The sequence below is a fragment of the Podarcis gaigeae genome (assembly GCF_964106915.1).
Source record: "Podarcis gaigeae genome assembly, chromosome: 8".
NCBI lineage: Eukaryota > Metazoa > Chordata > Lepidosauria > Squamata > Lacertidae > Podarcis > Podarcis gaigeae.
Window position 1 is genome coordinate 6927873 of NC_139684.1, and position 20925 is coordinate 6948797.

The following is a 20925-nucleotide window of genomic DNA, read 5'->3' on the forward strand; positions in this document are numbered from 1 at the left end:
ACGGACCTTTGTTGGCAAGGTGATGTCTCTGCTTTTTAGGATGCTGTCTAGGTTTGTCATTGCTTTTCTCCCAAGAGGCAGGCGTCTTTTAATTTCGTGGCTGCTGTCACCATCTGCAGTGATCATGGAGCCCAAGAAAGTAAATCTCTCACTGCCTCCGTTTCTTCCCCTTCTATTTGCCAGGAGGTGATTCTAGTCTAACCCCCTGCAATGCAGGAATCACGTGATCCCATGATTGACAAGGGGCTGCCTTCACACCACCACCACCCCGGACAAAACCCCTTGCAGTCCTGGCGCTCCTGTTTGAGCACAGGATTTGCGGGGGCCTGGGAGGGGCTGGACACCCTTTAAAAAGTGGGGCTGGGGAGCCCTGCGCAGCCCCGCCTCCACCACCGAGGCGGGGCTTTTTGCACGTGGGAAAACTTCGGCAGGCGAGCTGAGAAGGGGGCGTGGCAAGAGGGAGTTGGCCCTGGGCGTGGCTACGGCGCGAGGGGCGCGGCCAGGGGAGTGGCCTTTCCCTTTCTGAAAGAACATCGCCGACTCCGCCCACTCCGCTCTCCCCGACCAATTGGATAGGCTCCTCCCCGCCCCTCGCATCCTATTGGTCCCTTTGAACGGGAGCTGCGGGAAGCGGCCGCCCTAAGGCGATGCCGCCGCCGCCGCAGCTGGCTGTCATGGAGGCGCCTCGGAGCTCGGGAGGGCCGGGGCTGCGGCGCGGAGGAGGAAGGAGAGAGGAGATCGGTGAGGGTGCAGGGGTCTCCGGAGCATGTGCAGAGTGCAGGCGCGAACGGGGAAGGGGGTCCAGGAGGAAAGGTCGTTTGGGGGGACTTCTCTGCTGACTCTCCAGAGGGGCTGGGGCGAGGGGATTAGGGGCGCCCCTTTGACTGCGACCCTCTGAGGACTTTTCTCTCTCTTTCCTGCAGCAGCAGCAGTGGAGGAGCGGCGGCAGAAGCTGCAAGAATATTTAGCTGCCAAAGGAAAGCTGAGACCGGCCAGCACCAAGTGAGTCTTTGCTTTGCTTAAAGGTAAAGGGACCCCTGACTGTTATGTCCAGTCATGGCCGACTCTGGGGTTGCGGCGCTCATCTCACTTTATTGGCTGAGGGAGCCGGCGTACAGCTTCCGGGTCATGCAGCCAGCATGACTAAGCCGCTTCTGGCGAACCAGAGCAGCGCACGGAAACGCCGTTTACCTTCCCGCCAGAGCGGTACCTATTTATCTACTTGCACTTTGACGTGCTTTCGAACTGCTAGGTTGGCAGGAGCAGGGACCGAGCAACGGGAGCTCACCCCGTCGCGGGGATTCGAACCGCCGACCTTCTGATCAGCAAGTCCTAGGCTCTGTGGTTTAACCCACAGCGCCACCCTTTTGGAGTTGCTTACATAGCATCGAAACAAGAAAGTCCCTCTTCTACCTTATAATCAATCATCATCATCGCATGGCATGCAAGGGGAAAGGGACAAGGAGGGAAGAGGAAAACTCAGAATGCAGGCACCAAGGTGGCACAGTTTAACCCAAAGAGTTGCTCCCTGGATCAGGCCCTCCTGTAAACCTAGTGCAATAAGAGAACCTCCTGCTAATAGCTGTCAACTTTCAGATTTGAAAATAAGGGACCAACAGTCTCGAAGATAAGGGATCAGCAGCCTCACCTGTCCTGGGAACTGTCTATGGGATATCTAACAATCCGAAACAGCAGTGGGAAACAGCACTGGAATAAGAGAATTTCACTCAAAAAAGGGAAGGTTGACAGCTATGCTCCTGCTTCCTCTTGGCTGAGGCAGCCTGAGGTGGCAGTTGGAGGAAGAAGGAGCTCTGAAGGGGCTGGGAACCCCTGCCTGCCTCAATGTGCCAGCTGGAAGTGGGGTGCAGGCTTCTGTCAAAGATTCTCATTCTTCTCCCTTGCAACCAAACAGCCTTTCAATGCCACTCTGTCCTTTGGGCACTGCACCAGCCACACCCAATTCAGCCCCTGGGGTTGACCCCAGAAACAGACCAGGACCCCTTGAGGATGGTGAAGGCCTGCTGGCGTGAGAAGAGGGGTGGGCTTCATCCTGGGCTCACAACCCTCATTCATTTGTTGCATTTATATCCTACCTTTCTCTCCAAGGAGTTCAAGGTGGTATACATAAGTTTTTGGGACGCAGGTGGCACTGTGGTCTAAACCACAGAGCCTAGGGCTTGCCGATCAGAAGGTTGGCGGTTCGAATCCTCGCAACGGAATAAGCTCCTGTTGCTCAGTCCCAGCTGCTGCCCACCAAGCAGTTCAAAAGCACCTCAAAGTGCAAGTAGATAAATAGGTACCACTCTGGCGGGAAGGTAAATGGCGTTTCCGTGCGCTGCTCTGGTTCGCCAGAAGTGGCTTAGTCCTGCTGGCCACATGACCCGGAAGCTGTGCGTCGGCTCCCTCGGCCAATAAAGCGAGATGAGCACCACAACCCCAGAGTCGGTCACGACTAGACCTAATCGTCAGGGGTCCATTTACCTTTACCTTTATATAAGTTTTCTTCCTCCCTGTTTTTATCCTGTTAGGCTGAGAAATAAATGCGCACTTCTGCGGTCTGATCCTGTGCAAGATTCTTCAGGTGTAAATTGTATGGGATTTGGTGGGACTGCAGATCCATAGTATCATAGAGATGGAAGGGAATCTGTGGGTCATCTTGCCCCCCACACACCCCCCACAATGCAGGGGTTTACAACTGTCTCACACGAGGATTGAACCTGTAGCCTTGGCATTATCGCCACACTTTAGACAACTGAGCTCTCCTGTGTGTGCATGAATTGCAATATTGGTCACATTTTTTATCCCTTGAAAGTACAGTGGAACCTCGGGTTACATACGCTTCAGGTTACAGACTCCGCTAACTCAGAAATAGTGCTTCAGGTTAAGAACTTTGCTTCAGGATAAGAACAGAAATCGGGCTCCTGTGGCGCGGCGGCAGCGGAAGGCCCCATTAGCTAAAGTGGTGCTTCAGGTTAAGAACAGTTTCAGGTTAAGAACGGACCTCCGGAACGAATTAAGTACTTAACCTGAGGTACCACTGTAGAGGGAAGATAGAGGGAACGTTCGTCCGTATGTGGTGTAAAAGGGTAAAAGAGTATTGGGAAATGATCCATGATGAATTGGAAAATTGTTTACTTTCCCCCAAAAACCAAAGTCCTTTCTGTTGGGGAGAATTCAGACTGAAATTCCCAGGTTTCAGAAAAGGTTATTTATGTAATAAATATTTATGGCGGCCTGTGTTTTGTTAGCCCCAAAATGGAAAGCAAGTGAGGTCCCAACCCAAGAAGAATGGAAACTTAAGTTGACAGAATATGTGCAGCTTGCAGACTTAACATATAAATAAGAGAACCAGAAGAACATATGTTTAGAGAAGATTGGAAAACGTTTATTGAATATGTGGAAAATAACTGTGTACAGCTGAAAACACTGGCAGCATTAAGATAAATTCAACAGTGTAAATAAGTTTTGATGGATGTAATAATGGAATACTGACTGGCATAATTTTTGTAAAATATGCAGGGATTTATTATATGTAAAATGAACCATGGAAAGAGAAGAAGGGAAGTCATTGATATGTTAAGAATGCAAAAATGAGTCCTTTAAATTGTAAAACGGGGGGGAATTTTTTTAAGAAAGTAAATTATTTTCAAACTTTTCCTTATGCTGCACAGACCCTGCTTGAAGGACAACAGCAGGCAGAAGAATCCAGCTCACTCCAAAGCACAACCTGTAAGTAGACAAGATCCAGTGAGCCTCTGTATTGTGATCTAGAGAGCCAGAGTGGTGTAGTGGTTAGATTGCTGGACTGGGATCCAGGAGACTGGGGTTCAAATCAGTTGTCCATCAAGCTCCCTGGGTGACCCAGGGCGGCCACTGCCTCTCAGGTTAATTGAAGGAGAACCATGTACACCACTTTGTGTGTTGTTGTTTTTAAGATATTTATTGAAGTTTTAAAAGTTATACAGAAGGGAAAAAAACAAAACACCAACACAGAAAATAACAGATATAAAAAAGACAAAATACAAAACTAAAAACTATTTAAAAACAAATAAAGTTTCGTTCCCTTATTTTCTTATGACTTACTTCCCCGACCTCCTCATACCTCCCCTTTCTGTATTCCAATTTCTAATTATTAATTCAACAAATCCTCTCCCTTAATTTTCATTTAATTTTTAACCTTTCTCTTCTTTTTACTTAATCATTACAGCTGAAAACCACTTAATTTCTAAACCAACATCATTCTAACATTCATTAATTTTGCAATATTTCCTAAGATAGTCCTTAAATTTCTTCCAATCTTCTTCCGCTGTCTCTCTTCCCTGGTCTCGGATTCTGCCAGTCCCACTTTGAGCTCCTTGGAGGAAAGAGTGGAATGTACGTGCAATAAATGAATAATAAATGTATATTCTGACCAATGGCATGAAGAGTGTCTGAGACTCTGGATCCTTCTGGGGGCCACCCTTGGGATTTAGATCCTGCCCCTTTTACCAGGATAATCTCTCTTTTCCTCACAATAGCTGGTGTGAGCTGGCAAGCTCTCTTGGCAGTGGAACCCAAGGCCACTCAGAAGGTGGCAACTTGTGTTGGAGGAAAACCTTGCTGTTCAAACCTCCTGTCACAGGAAGAAGAGAGGCATCCTCTGGTCTCCGGTTCTGACAAATATATAGAGTGCCATCCTCATTCTTTCTCTCCTCTGGAGCCGTACAAATTTGGTGACAGTTACTGAATTATCACTATATTTATTTAAATCGCACTGTTTCCCCAGAATGGCACTCAAGGTGGCTTGCACAAATTGAAACAACACAGGATGCTAAAAATATTTTTTTTAAAAGTTTAAAAGTAGGTAAATTCAACTGGATCTGTTCTTTATATTACAGTCATACCTCAGGTTGAATGTGCTTCAGGTCGAGCGCTTTCAGGTTGCGCTCCGCGGCAACCCAGAAGTAACAAAGTGCGTTACTTCCGGGTTTCACCGCTTGCGCATGCGCAGACGCTCAAAATGACATCACACACATTCTATTCAGGATGCGAACGGGGCTCTGGACAGATCCCGTTCACATCCCGTGGTACCACTGTATTTTAATTCTATTAAAATACAGATAGTGTAATAAAAACAGCACAACCCTATTTAAAGCTCTTTCTTTTTTAAAAAAAAAAAACAAACCAGTCAGGTCCTACAGGCCTGTCAGAATAAAACAGTCTTCACCTTCTGGCAGAAGGAAAGCAAGGAGGGAGGTAGTCTAGGGTCATTAGGGAGGGAGTTCCAATGGCCCTCTCCCACATCCTGAATCATGCCTGTGAGGGTGGTGGGGTGGAAAAAAGCCTCCCCCAAATATCTCATGCACTTAACGCATTTTCAGACCATGTTTTCTGCAAGGCACTCTGCACATGCTACTGTTGTTGTTGTTGTTTAGTCATTTAGTTGTGTCCGACTCTTCGTGAACCCATGGACCAGAGCACGCCAGGCACTCCTGTCTTCCACTGCCTCCCGCAGTTTAGTCAAACTCATGTTTGTGGCTTCGAGAACACTGTCCCACCATCTCTTCCTCTGTCGTCCCCTTCTCCTTGTGCCCTCCATCTTTCCCAACATCAGGGTCTTTTCCAGGGAGTCTTCTCTTCTCATGAGGTGGCCAAAGTACTGGAGCCTCAGCTTCAGGATCTGTCCTTCCAGTTAGCCCTCAGGGCTGTTTCCTTCAGAATGGATAGGTTTGATCTTCTTGCAGTCCATGGGACTCTCAAGAGTCGCCTCCAGCGCCATAATTCAAAAGCATCAATTTTTCGGTGATCAGCCTTCTTTATGGTCCAGCTCTCTCTTCCATACATCACTACTGGGAAAACCAGAGCTTTAACTATACCGGCAAGCCACTCCAGTATCCCTGCCAAGAAAACTCCATGGACAAAGACAACAGGCAGATGCTTTTAGTTTCCCCAAATTCAAACAAGTAACATGTCAGATTCACTGTTGTTTTTATGTGAAAGTGCAATATTTCTCATCCTTCCTTCCCTCCCCCCCTTTTCTCTGCTATCTAAAAACTCTCTTCCCAAATGCTCCTGTCTTTCTATACATTGACTTACTCAGCTTAAAGGTATTTCTCTAAGATTTCTCACTAAAATTGTCCTCATGCGATGATTGCGTGGGCATTAAGTTATCCCTTGAGTATATCACAATGTTCTGTTAAAGCAAATCTGTCCATAGGGCTCGTTATATATATATATTTTAAAACTCCTTCAAAATAACTGAACAGACATGGCACTTTTCAAGCTAAGTTGAGATCTGAATAGTGGCAGGAAAGGCTGCCTAATTTGCTGGGTTCACAGGACCAGATTAAGAGGTACTTGCAGAGCATCAGATGAAATTGTCCAAGGTCTCCATGCTATTATTATTTTTATTTCTCTATAAAAATAGATGTATACTGCTAAATCATAAATATATACAGTGGTACCTTGGTTCTCGAACGTAATCCATTCTGGAAGACCGTTCGAATTCCAAAACGTTCAAAAACTGAGATGCAAAGGGATGGCTGCAAATGCAATTAAGAAAACTGAAAAACACAGAGCAGAAGCCGTTTGACTTCTGAGGTGCATTCAAGAACGGAAGCGTTTACTTCTGGGTTTTCGGTGTTTGGGTTCCGAAACGTTCGACAACGGAGACTTTCGAGAACCGAGGTACCACGGTATACTCTGTGTGTGCTTTGCAGCAATAAAAACAATTAAAGCATAACCAAGTTAAAATCGGACATCAGTTAACCATTGTGGAAGAATTCGTTCTTAGTTGCCTGCATAGGTCTGATGGAATAGAATGCTTTTCAGCAGGTGCTGAATCTAGTGGCAGAGAGTTCCACAGGATGGGAACAAAGGCACTAAAGGCAATTGAATATTTTTGTTTGTTCAAAGGATTTTACTATTTTTTCTAATTCTGTTTTACATAAAATGTCCTGAAAGCTCTATTTGGTGAAAAATTGATTTAAAGAGTTTCTCAAATAATTTCAAAAAATTATTTTCTCCATTTCCAGACTGTCGGATCCCAGAAAACCGTTGCCCCAAGCGCAGCCAAAAGTGCATTGACCAGGGAGGCAAAGGGGCTGGGACCTGCTATCAAAGTCCTTCCAGATAAGCCTTCCAGGGCTCTTGTGCATCGGGAGCCAAACAATGCACCTACACAACTTCCAAGGAAGCGGGGGCCCGTACTTCCTCTCCCCTCAAAGCCCCCTGCTAGAAAACACCCTGAGAAGCTGGTCAGCGGGAGCTCATCTGCTGGATATCGCTTAGGCGGGATGAGAGAACTTGGAAAGCAGGAATTGGCCACGACATCCGGGACGTCAAACGTCCTTTCGGACTCCAGCAAGGCAGAGCAAGATAAAGAGAATTCTGGGCTGAAGCTTGTTGGGCAGCCTCGGAAGAGAGAGACGTCTCACTTCAGCCTCCAAGCTAAATCCCAAACTGGATCCAAACCGCCCGTGAAGAACGGCAAGCAAGCTGTGGGGAACGGCACCCTTTCGAAAAACCACAGGGCTGCTGCGGCACAGGTTAAGCCCAGAGCACCCTTAGGGGGTCCTCAGAGGCAAGTCAACAGCATCTCAGTGGTGCGGACTTCACCACCCCGTGGACGGCCCTCAGCTGTTTCTAGGCCAGGAGTCCGAAGCCAAAATCCCAGATTAATAAAGCGGCCTGTGGTGATTCCACAGGCCGCTGGTCCGCCTGTCCCTGGAGGGTCTCTGGCTGGGAGGGAAGGAACAGCGTCATCCTCATCCCTGGGCATTCTTCAGAGGGGTCGGTCCAGGCCGCAGGCTGGTGCTCTGCAGGAGAGACCGCTGCCCGGGCGCCACGGGGCTTTGCAGAGGAAACGGAAGGCCACTCCGGAGAGATGTCGTTCAGCGGCGCCTGGTGGCGCCAAGCAGAACAGAAGCCCAGCAGGGAGGGAGCCGGGCGGCAAGAAGTTCAAGCAAGCGCCCAGGACTCCCGAGCCAAAATCCAGGCATGGAGCCTCGGAGCAGGGCTCTGGAGGACGCGGGAGAGGCGCACCCGGAGAAAAGCAGCCGGCGAGGGAGACAGGCCAAGAGCCCAAGACCCCAGGCACTCGGGATCGGAGGCAAGTTGCATTCACTCATTCCATCTGGGCTGAGGCTGCTCTGAGCAGCGACTAGCAAAGGTGCATTGTGGGGGTCTGGGCTGATAAAGTGCCCCTTCTTGGGTTTGCCCCTGGAATGTTTGCGCTCTTGTTCACAACAGATCAGAGAAGTAGGTGCCTGTGTGGCTCTTGCACCTACTTCAATTATTCGTTTATAAAAATAAATAATAATAATTTTTATTTATACCCCGCCCTACCCAGCCAAGGCCGGGCTCAGGGCGGCTAACAAGCAATAATAAAAACAAGTCGAATGAATACAACTTAAAAACAAGATTAAAATACAACATTAAAATATTGAAACATTAAAATATTAAAATGCAGCCTCATCACAGGAGGAGGAAGGAAAAAGAAAAACATCAGAGCAGCTTACAGCAATAAATGCATAAAACCTTGCCATAAAACTATACAGTCGTACCTTGGATCCCAAAGGCCCTGGAACTTGGATGTTTCGGTTCCCGAACGCCGCAAACCCGGATGTGATTGTTCCGGCTTGCAAACGTTATTTCAGAACCCGAACATCTGACGGGGCTTCCGCGGCTTCCGATTGGCTGCAGGAAGTTCCTGCAGCCAATCAGAAGTCGCGATTTGGTTTTGGAAGTCGAACAGACTTCCGGAACAGATTCTGTGTCAATTTCCAAGGTACAACTGTATAAAGAAGTTTAGAACACACATCGATTAACCATTGTGGGATGATGTATCCTTAATTGTCTGCACAGGCAGGCATTTAAGGTTTGGCACAGAGGTTGCCCGCTGAATCTCTAGTAGCAGAGAGTTCCATAGGACTGGACTGATGCCACTATCTTGTTCCATCTGTCTGTCTTTCCTATGTGGGGAATGGGGTCTAGGCGTGTCCCTTAAGGGTGGGCCAGCGCATGGCCAAACTGCTGCCTCAATCCCTCATACACCTGTGTGTTGTAATGTGCAGAGGAACTCCTAGATCTTTATTCAGCTGAGGTGTTCAGTATCTCCACCAGGTTCTGCTGATGGACTGATAGGAGATTCAAGATTACAGTTCGGAAAAGGTGCCCTAAAGTGCCTCCTTGTGAATGAATCTGCTTGCAAATAGACCTTCCACACTTGACAGGGGACATCATGCCCATGTGTTACTTTGTGTGCATGAGGAGCCACCCTCTTGGGAATGATGAGCCGTGATTCCTGCATTGCAGCGGGTCAGGCTAGATGGCCCTTTGTGTCCCCTCCAGCTCTGCAATTCTATGAATACTGAAGGCATGCAGAAAGCAGCTCCAAACAAAAGATGGACAAGGAAGAAGAAAAGTGATAGACCTGCAGGGGGTCATAGATGACCCCAATTTTGCTCTGGCTTCTAATTATTAATTAGACCTCCTTGGCCATGGGTAGGCAAACTAAGGCCCGGGGGCCAGATCCGGCCCAATTGCCTTCTAAATCCGGCCCGCGGACGGTCCAGGAACTGGTGGTTTTTACATGAGTAGAATGTGTCCTTTTATTTAAAACGCATCTCTGGGTTGTTTGTGGGGCATAGGAATTCGTTCATTATTATTTTTCAAAATAGAGTCCGGCTCACCACATAGTCTGAGGGACAGTGGACCGGCCCCCTGCTGAAAAAGATTGCTGACCCCTGTTCTTGGCCATGGGTAGGCAAACTAAGGCCCAGGAGGCTGGATCCGGCTCAATCGCCTTCTAAATCTGGCCCACAGACGGTCCAGGAATCAGCATGTTTTTACATGAGTAGAATGTGTGCTTTGATTGAAAATGCATCTCTGGGTTATTTGTGGGGCATAGGAATTCCCCCCCCCTTCAAAATATAGTCCGGCCCCCCACAAGGTCAGAGGGACAGTGGACTGGCCCCCTTTCCTCACCCCTGTCCTGGGCCACCCTATTGCCCACAGAGGCTCTGATCAAGACCAAGCTTCTCACTGTAGCCTGGGAGATGCGTCAAGATAGGCAGTGAGAGCCACACAACTCAGACGGCTTTGAAAGAGGATTAGACAAATTCATGGAGGAGGAGAGGCCTTTTCCCACCTGAGGAGATTTCACCCCTCCCATATCCAAGAATCTCCTGATGATCTCTGCTGACTCTCCAGAGAGGAGGAGGCGTGTTCTGCTCTCTACTTACTCTACTCCAGCACCAAGTCAGTCAGTCAGTCAGTGTGTCGGGGAGAGAGAGAGACTGAGTGTTATAGATCGTGTCTAGAGATAAGGTTGCTGCTAAGAGCAGCTGCAGACACTCAGTGTAGTGTAGCATTCTTTATGCTTAGAGAACCCATTAAGCTCTGTATATAGTTGTATAGTAGTTGTAGACAGTTAGGGACGCAGGTGGCGCTGTGGGTTAAAGCCTCAGCGCCTAGGACTTGCCGATCGAAAGGTCGGCGGTTCGAATCCCTGCGGCGGGGTGCGCTCCCGCTGCTCGGTCCCAGCGCCTGCCAACCTAGCAGTTCGAAAGCACCTCCGGGTGCAAGTAGATAAATAGGGGCCGCTTACCAGCGGGAAGGTAAACGGCGTTTCCGTGTGCAGCTCTGGCTCGCCAGAGCAGCGATGTCACGCTGGCCACGTGACCCGGAAGTGTCTCCGGACAGCGCTGGCCTCTTGAGTGAGATGGGCACACAACCCCAGAGTCTGTCAAGACTGGCCCGTATGGGCAGGGGTACCTTTACCTTTACCTTTTTAGTTGTAGACAGAATAAAGAAGGTATTCTACAGAGCTGCTCTCCGAGTCATTTATATACTCTGCTAGACTCTGCTGTGTGACGACTGTCTTCTTGTGGAAGTGAATCCGGTGCTCACAACTCTAAGCTGTGAGTCCACAGCACTTTGACCTGTACCTGTGGAGAAGGTGGTCTCTGGAAGTGCTACCCAGCTCGCCTAGCCCAGTCGGGGCTGAAGTGGATGAGTCCAGGAAGACACAAGATTTGCCCACCTTGGAAGAATGACAGATGCAATTGATAGACTATATGGAATTGGCAGAAATGACTGGCAGAATCCGAGACATGGGAGAAGAACAAACAGAAGAAGAATGGAAGAAATTTAAAGATTATCTGCAAAAACATTGTAAATTATTTGAATGTTAAAGTGATGCAGGATAGTGAGACAATGTGGCATTAGTGACAAAGCTGAAAGGAATGTGCAAAGATGTTTTATGAGTAACAAGTAAAGAAACGTAGTTAAATTAATCAAATGATGGGGGACTAGAAGATAAGTGGACAGCAGTGGGAATGGTTAATTTAAAAGAAATTAAGAAATATTAAAATTAGTCAAAATAGAGGAAGAATTTGCTTAAACTAAATTGGAAATTTGAATACAGATAAGGGAGATGTGAGGAAGTCAGGAAAGTAAGTTATATGAAATTAAGAGTTGAACTTATATATTTTTGTTTGGTGTTTGTGTTTTTTATCGTTTACTGTTTGTTGTGTTATTTTGTCTTGTTTGTTATTATAAATTTGTTGAAATCTTAATAAAAATCTTTTTTAAAAAAAATGAAGTGGATGAGTCCAGTTGGTGGCACTGGCTCAAGGGCGATGCTGACACCACCTGCCTGACCCCACCCTTCAGCTCTAGGAGTCTTTCCCAGACCATGACTTTAAGAACAGAAGATGCCGCTGGGAAGAGAGAAGGGATCATTTTTTATATAAAACAATTCATAATTTGTGTGTCCTTGTTTCTCAATTTGATCCTTTTACGTGGTTTGGTATGTTTTGTGGTATTTTATGCATTGTAAACTGCTGACGTTTTTACTGATTATAGATTTGCAGTTCTTTACTGTTAAGTGTGAACCATTTAATTATTATGTGCTGGCATGAAAGTTTACTGTTTACAGTGGTACCTCAGGTTACATACGCTTCAGGTTACAGACTCCACTAACCCAGAAATAGTGCTTCAGGTTAAGAACTTTGCTTCAGGATGAGAACAGAAATCACGCAGCTGCAGTGGGAAGCCCCATTAGCTAAAGTGGTGCTTCAGGTTAAGAACAGTTTCAGGTTAAGAACGGACCTCCGGAACGAATTAAGTACTGAACCCGAGGTACCACTGTACTGTTATATTTTAATGCCTTATTGAATATGTCTTCATTAGATATGTTGTTCTGGCATTTTTGTATTGGGTCAGATTGTGATTAGGTGTGTGATCTCTGCTGTCTGTCTTGTTGCTCCCTCAGCTTGCAAACCGCCTCGTTTGTAGCAATATAGAAATGCGGTAGACAAATTAAAAGTGAAATGAAAGTCGCGGCTGATCCGGCTGGCCGGTCTTTGGTTCTGACGTCAACTGACCTCTCCTTGCTCTCCCTTAGGAAGCAGCTAGAGGAGTGGTTGGCATCCAAAGGGAAACGATACAAGCGGCCCCCGATGACCTTCCCCGTTAAAAGGCGGCCCCCGCCCAAGGAGAAGGAGGCCCTGGACCGCTCCTTCTGGGACTGCATGGAGGAAGAGATGGAGCGGCAAAAGGTGGCACAGCAAATCGCCAGCACCTTGGCAGACTGCATGAAGCTGGCAGATGAGGTGAGCTTTGGGTCTTCCATCTAGTCAGAAAAGTTGCCCACGAACTTCATCCTTCGATGGGGCAGAAAGTGCAGGCCTGGTTGGTTAGACTGATAAGCGCCACCCATCAATAAATACTCATTTTTCTTTCCGCTCAAGAAACAAACTGGGCAGTCCAAGAGTCAGTTGAAACAGAGACGTTTTCAGAAATGCCCGTTGTCCAACATCAAAGGGAAAGTTCCCTAAATCATTTATATGGGGGGGGGTCTGCATTAAGCCTGTGGAACTCCCTGACCCTTTGCAGACCAAAGCAGAGAATGTCAGGCCTGACGGGCAGCGAGTTCAAGCCCATTTTCTATGGGGAAGTCAAAACGCAGGACCCATGTGCATTTATTATTATTAGAGCTGTTTGACAGTGGAACAGACCACATTGGAAAGTGGTTGACTCCTTCGTTGGAGGTTTTTAAAGGGAGGTTGGGTGACCTAAGGTTCAAGGGGCAGGTAACAATTAAAACACAAAATTAAACTGAAAACAAAACAAAAAGCAATTTAAAAGAACTCAAAATTACAGAAATAAGGAGGGTCCTAAAATATACGTCTCCAGGGTCAAGAGGGACTGGGTTTTTTATGCCTCATTTTCTTGGCAGGCTCTGTAATGTCTGGAGGTACAGGAATGCCCACTCAGTTTTCTGTCTTCAGTGCCAGCGGCTTTGCCATCTGCTGGTTCTATCCTCAAACACCGGGGCAAAAGTAAAACAAAAACCGATTTTGCACAAACGCACCCTTAAGGTTGGGCTAGCACTGCCCAGTGGAAACAGTCTGCCTACAGAGCGAGCCCAAAATGTCTCTCATCCTTCTGACTCCTTTCTGTTTCCCTCCAGGGGGTTCCTTCGGAAGAGCTCCTGGCCATGCTGTCCCGCATCCCAGAGGCAGAGAAGTTTGCACAGTTCTGGGCCTGCAAGGCGAAGCTGCTGGCCCGCCAAGGCCCGTTAGATGCAGCTGGGCTGTACCGTGCTGCTGCTTGCGCTGGAGCTGTGGTGGGTGGAATCCCCTCACTCTTGGCCTCTCGTCCGCTGTGTCTGCGGCAGAGAGGCAGTGTGGTGTAGTGGTTAGAGTGGCAGCCCAGGACCTGGGAGGCCAGGGTTCAAAATCAAGTCAGAGCCACGGAAGCCCAAAGGAGTTTTTCCCCTTGCAAGGACATGCCAAGAGGTGTGGGAAGGTGCAGGGCTCCCAGGCAAAGGCGGAGCCCTACGCCAGCCTCCTGCCTCCCTAACCGTCTGGGCTTGAGCTTCCTGAACCCCAAAGCGGGCTCCCTTTGCCCATCCGACCTGCACTGAGAATGCTCGAAGCATCTGCTTGACTGGGATTTGCACAAGAGGTGCCCCCAGAACGTGGGGCGCACCCCCAGTAAGGAGCCATTTCTTGCTGTGGGCTCTTGTTCTCATCAGATCATGGGGGCTGGGCTTTCCTAGATGAGCCTTGGGAGTCCCTACAATTCTATGATTCTCTGGGGGCTGCTGGAAGACCTGTGTGCCCACAAGCAGGGGAGGGGGTTGCAACTGGCTGTGGTCCCCCCACCTCTGCTATAAAGGACCATCCGTCCTGGGGTGGAGCTGTTAAGCAGCCAGTCCTGTGTAATCGCCCTTGCAGGGGCCGCCAGCTCTGTGCCCCCCCCATGTGTGTCTCTCCCCCTGCCCCCCAAACAGCTGCAGCAAAAGGATGTTTGTGCATGAAACCTGCTCCCTGGAAAGGTGGTGGACTTGCCTTCATTGGATATTTTTTTAGCGGCTGTCGAGGATTCTTTAGCTGGGATCCGTGCATTGCAGGGGGTTGGACTACATGACTCCTGGGGGGCCCTTCCAACTCTATGATTCTGTGAAATCCTGCAGGCAGCACTCTGAGGCCTGCTCTGGTCGCTCAGTTGTGGCCTTTTTGTTCTCATTCCAGCCGCTACGAGAGTTGAGAGATGCCCTTGTTGACACTCTGAAGCGTTCCAGTCAAGCCTGGGGTAAGCAATGGATCAGGCCAAGGGCCCATCTGGTCCAGGATCCTGTTCTCACAGGGGCCAGCCAGATGCCTTTGGGAACCCGCAAGCAGGATAATATTATAATGATGATGATGATAATTTATTTATACCCCGCCCATCTGTCTGAGTTTCCCCAGCCACTCTGGGCGGCTCCCAATTGAGTGTTAAAAACAATACAGCATTAAATATTAAAAACTTCCCTAAACAGGGCTGCCTTCAGGTGTCTTTTAAAGAGAAGATAGCTGCTTACTTCCTTCACATCTGAAGTGAGGGCGTTCCACAGGGAGGGCGCCACCACCGAGAAGGCCCTCTGTCTGGTTCCCTGTAACCTCACTTCTCGCAATGAGGGAACCGCCAGAAGGCCCTCAGCACTGGATCTCAGTTTCCGGGCAGAACGATGGGGGTGGAGACGCTCCTTCAGGTATACAGGATCCGAGCCCAAGAGCCCTCTCCCCTCCTGTGTTTTCCAGCTGCTGAGATTCAGAAACACTGCTGCCTCCAATTGTGGAGGGCAGAGCATAGCCATCATCACTGGCTGGTCTGGGCTTTGGGCCTGCCAGCCAAACTCTGCCCCTGCCCCCCCCCCAAACACACACGAAAGAGTGAAGAGAGTGCAGCTTCTCTCTCCCCTACCCCGCCTCCCCCCTCCCCTTGTAGAATACCTTACTGGTGGTTTAAGGCCAGTGCCTAGCAAAGGAATTGTAAACAAAATGATTTTTCAGTTTCCTCACTGAAAGTTAATGTTGTACAGTGGTACCTCGCAAGACGAATGCCTCGTAAGACGAAAAACTCGCAAGACGAAAGAGTTTTTCGTTTTTTGCTTCGCAAGACGAATTTCCCTATGGGCTTGCTTCGCAAGACGAAAACGTCTTGCAAGTTTGTTTCCTTTGTCTTGCAAGTTTGTTTCCTTTTTCTTAAAACCGTGCATTCAGGGGGTACAGTTGCAACTTGACTTTGAGGAGCAACTCATAGCACGCGGTGTGGTAGCCTTTTTTGAGCTTTTTGAAGACTTTGGTGGTTTTTGAAGCTTTTCCAAAATCCGTGCTTCGCAAGACGAAAAAACTCGCAGAACGAATTAATTTCGTCCTGCGAGGTACCACTGTATCTCTGCATCTGGGAATATACGCAGGCGGCCTTTTGCAGGCAATGCCCAAAGCCTCTGTCAGTTCTGCAGGCAATGCTCCTGGTTTTTCCAGATGGGATTGGGCTAAGGATTCCTGGGTGCCAGTCAAAGCTTCCATTTTCTGGCCCCCTTGTTTCAAAACCTTCCTGCGAGGGAGCGATGTTCCTTTGCTTCTTGCCAAAGCTTCCTTAGAGCTCAGGGCCATTCCCTGAAGGTGTCCCAGGTTGCAAGGAACCGTGCACCTCCAAATCCAACACAGTGGATCTCGTGACCCCGTCCTCGATCCCCAAAGTGGCCATGGACTGTTTGATTCATGCCCTGCTTTCCTTCAGCAGAGGCGGCTCCCTGTTCTTCAGAGTTTTTCAAGCATTGCACATCGAGAAGGCTGTGTGCGTGTTTCTTTTTACCCGATTGCAATTTCTGCATTTATAGGTCTACATTCAGTTTATATTTTGTTACTCTTGTGTCTTAATGCACCGTAGCTCGCTCTGCATGTCCTAATGCAGCCCTGCAGGGAGAGAGCTTTGGACCTGGACGGATGAGGGCGGGCAGGGAGGGCTAACGCTGGAGAATCTCAGCACCGTTTGAATCTTGTTGGGCCTGAAAGCGCTGGAGTTGCCTCCCTGGCAGCATGGCTGGGTAGGCAGCAGGGCAAGACCATAGCTGTCAACTTACAGATTTGAAAATAAGGGACCAGCAGCCTCGAAAATAGGACCAGCAGCCAAAATAAGGGATTTTCCGGGCACAGGTATGTTCAACTTCTGAGCCCCTCCGAGCCAAAGGCAGAAAGCCCAGCCATCAGCCAAACGAAGCCTCAAGCGGTGGTTCCCACAGTGCAGCAACCCGGCAAAGGGGATGCAGCAAGGAAAACCACCGTCACCTCTCCGCTGGGAAGCGCTGAGCAAAGGCGAGTCCCCAGGCAACGCGGCCAATTTGATCGGCACAAGGCATGCAAGCTCCACCCCCCCCAGTCGTTCTTCGACTCCTTATTGGATGAGCAACGCAGCCAAGCAACACAGTTGGAGCCTCCCTCCTCCCTGGCCGGCAGGGAGGGAGGGAAGGAAGGAGAGGAGCTGCTTCCTTTGAAACCCAGGAAATTTAAGGGACATGGCGCTGGGATAAGGGACTGTCCCACCAAATAAGGGACGCTTGACAGCTATGGGCAGGACCCTCTGGAGCCAGCTTGAAAGAAAGATGCCCCACTTGCTGTCGGTTGCCAACTGTGGCAATGGGCTCTCTGGGCGACTGCCTGCCCCTGGAAGCAGGACGGTCTTCTGCAGGCCCAGCGCAGGGCTGTTCCTCTTCAGCCACTGCCTCTCGTTCAATGGCTTCTCTCACTCTCTTCTCCCCCAACAGCAACCCCTGCTGAACTCCGACTTCCCGGCAAGGAGCAGGCGCAGAGCAGCGGGCAAAGACCGGCTTGCCAGCCTCTTTCGGCAATCAAGCTTCAAGTGGCATCGCTGCCCAGGTACGGGGTGGGCCTTAGCTCTGTCTTTTTCAACTTTACCCTATCCTTTCTGAGGTGAGGCAACCAGGAAAGGAAGGACGAGATGGCAGAGCAGGCCGGGGCAACTGGGGGGGTTCTGGGGGGGCTCTGTGATTCCACGCCCTCTGTCCCTTTCCAGAGCCAAGGAGCCGAGTGCGAGGCCAAGCCTGAAGCTCTTGACCCCCGTGCGGCGGTCCCTGCGGATCGAGCAGGCGTCTGCTCGCTACCCACAGATGCTGAGGGACCACGACCCCGTCGTGTCCTGCCTGGACGAAATCATGGATGCGGAGGACGGCTGTCGCTTCATCTTCCGCAAGAACGAAGCTTTGCCAGAGACGGTGGAGGTGGAGGGCTTTCTGCCACGGACCTCAGCGCCAGCCTCCCCAGACCCACCCCTACACAGGGCCCTTTTCTGTTAGAGCTGCATCAGCGGACTGGAAATGTGGGGGTCATAGCATGGGACCCTTTTCAGAATATATATATATATGTATCTTTATTCTTGAAATGATTAAAAAGAAAAAGAAAACAACCTTTTTGACAACACGGGTGGCTTTAGGAAGCGCCAAGATTTTTTTTGGGGGGGGGTCCCTCATCTCTCCCAGCTGGATTTCTCTCTGAGCAAAAGGAATTGGGGGACGGGGAGCCTCTGCCTGCCATTTTGTGGGCACAGGCAGAGAAAGGTCCTCCCCTTATCCTGGTTGTGGAATGGGTATTTCAGAGTGGGGTGGGGGCCTGGCGTCCTGGGCTTGGCACCGCCGGGCCTCACCCTAGACCCCCAACGAAGTCCAAGTCTTGGCTGCCAGGTGGCCGTGAACGGGAAGCCCCTCGGTGGTGGCATTTGTGTGGATTTTCTGGGAGCTGCAAGTGGATTGTTAGCTCTTCCGCGTTTTTCGCAAGAGAGGGCATTGTGGCAAAGGGGGTCTCCGGGCTCCCCTTGGACCTGGCATGGGGCTGTTTCTGAACTCCTTTATGGGGCTGCTTCTGGCTTCTCTGAAAGACACTCAAATCCACTCCGTTGCAAGCCCATCCTCAGTGGGCGGCCACCGTGCCCCCAAATGCTGCCCCTCTTCTCCCTCGGACATTCTCTTCCTTTAGGAGGTCCTTGTGCTCAAGGGACAGCTGAGGGGCTTGTCTAGGTTGCCAGTGCTCAGCGTCGAGGCCACAGCTGTTCCTGTCAAAACACAGAGCCACAGCCCCTTACATTTGTGGCAACTGCATTGACCTCCCTCAGTGCCCAGGCAGAAGAGGGGCTTGGGTTTTCTCCAACCCCACCAGAGAGCCTCTCCTTTGCCGTAAGCATCTCCCGATTTCTTCCCAGGACTTCTTGAGTCTTTGGAAGAGCAGGACAGCCTAGTGGCTGGAGCCTTGAGGGAAGGGGCTTCCCTCCAGCACGCTGGATTTCTCCCTTAAATCCTTGGCCCCACAACTGCAGGGGCCACAATCCTTTGGGGAGGTGGGAAGCCAGCAGACATAAGGAGCTCAGCTGGGGCTGCTCCCCAGAAAGCTCCCACTTTGGAAAGCAGCCGTGGGGTCCTTTGCCTCTCTTTGGAATCAGGAGCATCACAGGGAAGGGTCTGGGGCGGACCTCTCCTCCCCCCACCCCTCCCTTAGCAGCTTAAGGCATTCGTTCCACTCAAGATTTTCCTTCCGCATCCTCCGTTGGGGTCTGGCTCAGTCGTGCTCATCGTCGGTGTCTTCCTGGGAAGTGCTGTACAGCTTCTACAGGACAGAGAAATTGGTACAGCATTCAGAGAGGCCCCAAAGCTGCTCTTTTGCAGCAGTTAAAGTGTTGCTTGCTAAACGCTTAAGCAGTTTCTTTCCTGGACTCAAATCCAGTTGCATGAAGTGTAACCCTGAGGCAGTGGGGGGAGGATAATAATACTACTACTAATAATAATAATAATTAATAATTTATTGATACCTATCTGGCTGTGCTTCCCCAGCCACTCTGGGCGGCTCCCAACAGAATATTAAAAATAGAATCAAACATTAAAAACTTCCCCAATCAGGGCTGCCTTCAGGTGTCTTCTAAAAGTCAGATACAGTGGTACCTCGGGTTACATACGCTTCAAGTTACAGATGCTTCAGGTTACAGACTCCACTAACCCAGAAATAGTACCTCGGGTTAAGAACTTTGCTTCAGGATGAGAACAGAAATAGTGCTCCGGTGGTAGCAGGAGGCCCCATTAGCTAAAGTGATACCTTAGGTTAAGAACAGTTTCAGGTTAAGAACGGACCTCTGGAACGAATTAAGTTCTTAACCCGAGGTACCACTGTAGTTGTTTATTTCCTTGACATCTGACGGGAGGGCATTCCACAGGGCGGGCGCCACCACCAAGAAGGCCCTCTGCCTGGTCCCCTGTAGCATCACTTCTCGCAGGGAGGGAACCACCAGAAGGCCCTCAGCGTCCGGGCAGAATGATGGGGACAGAGACGCTTCTTCGGGTATACTGGGCCGAAGCCATTTAGGAAGGTCGGTAAGGCACACAGAAGAGCAAGGAGGAAAAATGTGAATAGCAACATGGCAGCCGAATGCAGGGACTGCCCCCCCCCCAGCTGAAAATAAGTATTTCCTGGGGGGTTGGTCTGGATGACCCTTGCACTAGAACCCAATTCTATGAGCTCAGAATTGGTTTTCTTAGGTCCTTTGCTCCTCTTTGTTTAGGTAGGTATTTGTGAAACACCTTTCAAGGCTATGCAGCCCTCTAAATGTAATTCACAGCAACAAGCAAATTGAAATAAGTCTATATTGGGTGGGTGGAATTATCTAAAAGCTAGTGACCTGTTGTGTGTTTTCTCTAGCGGGCAGAAGACATGCCTGCCCATCTCCCTCGGTTTTTGGGTGGGTGCCTTGCACACTCTACTGCAGGGGCACCCATGCTCCACCCCAGCAGCTCATCGTGCCAAGGTCACCCATTCCTCAGATGGGCGCTCTCTGCCCTGGCTCTTCCCCCATCCTTCCCTTGCTAGCAGCAGAGGGTGGGGACCACCACTGCCCTCCTTTCACTGCCTCTGTTGGGACAGGCGGAGGGGAGCTGGCTATCTCTTGCATTTATGTGGTGCTGTGGGTTAAACCAGTGAGCCTAGGATTCGCCGATCAAAAAGTCGGCAGTTCAAATCCCCATGACACGTGTGAGCTCCCGTTGCTCGCTCCCTGCTCCTGCCAACCTAGCAGTTCGAAAGCACATCAAAGTGCAAGTCGATAAATAGGAACCGCTCCGGCGGGAAGGTAAACGGCGTTTCCGTGAGCTGCTCTGGTTCGCCAGAAGCGGCTTAGTCATGCTGGCCACATGACCTGGAAGCCAGTAAAGCGAGATGAGTGCCGCAACCCCAGACTCGGCCACGACTGGACCTAATGGTCAGGGGTCCCTTTGCCTTTACCTTTTCTTGCAAGGGGCTCAAAAAGGTGGCACAGTTCTCCCATGTTATCTTCAACAACAACCCTGTGAGGTAGGCTAGGCTAAGAGGCAATGACTGTCCCAAGATCACCCCGTGAGCTTCACGGCCAAGTGAGGATTTCAACAGTGCCATCCCGTTGAAGAAGCTGCATGGGATGTGGACATAGGATCCCAGAGTGTTCATTGTATTTGGGTGCTGGCACTCAGATGTCCAAGAGGTCCTGATCTCTCTGTTCCATCCTTTCACAATGGCTCAGTTGGTTAGAGCATGGTGCACATAATGCCAGGGTTGCAGGTTCAATTCCCATGTGGGACAG

General features: G+C 49.8%; 2 protein-coding genes across 2 annotated transcripts in view; one reads left to right on the forward strand and one right to left on the reverse strand.

The window, feature by feature from the left end:
• Positions 1-376: 376 nt before the first annotated feature.
• On the forward strand, positions 377-17736 carry CKAP2L (cytoskeleton associated protein 2 like). The gene is made up of 9 exons (XM_083753255.1): positions 377-741; positions 924-1002; positions 3672-3729; positions 7014-8093; positions 12393-12596; positions 13457-13612; positions 14523-14583; positions 17081-17192; positions 17350-17736. Exons 1-9 carry the CDS (start codon positions 648-650, stop codon positions 17627-17629), a joined length of 2124 nt encoding a protein of 707 aa, XP_083609381.1. The 5' UTR covers positions 377-647; the 3' UTR covers positions 17630-17736.
• The window catches only part of NT5DC4 (5'-nucleotidase domain containing 4), a 42613-nt gene continuing 39375 nt past the window's right edge, over positions 17688-20925 (reverse strand). Inside the window, exon 18 of the mRNA XM_083753301.1 lies at positions 17688-18929. Within this exon, the coding sequence (XP_083609427.1) occupies positions 18882-18929 (48 nt within the window). The 3' untranslated portion in view covers positions 17688-18881. The remainder of the gene's footprint in view (positions 18930-20925) is intronic.

Excerpts from the sequence above, each read along its gene's own strand:
- CKAP2L (XM_083753255.1), top strand. The coding sequence starts at position 648 with ATGCCGCCGCCGCCGCAGCTGGCTGTCATGGAGGCGCCTCGGAGCTCG. Across the intron at positions 3,730-7,013 it reads CTCACTCCAAAGCACAACCT|ACTGTCGGATCCCAGAAAAC; the intron begins GTAAGTAGACAA and ends CTCCATTTCCAG. Across the intron at positions 12,597-13,456 it reads GCATGAAGCTGGCAGATGAG|GGGGTTCCTTCGGAAGAGCT; the intron begins GTGAGCTTTGGG and ends GTTTCCCTCCAG.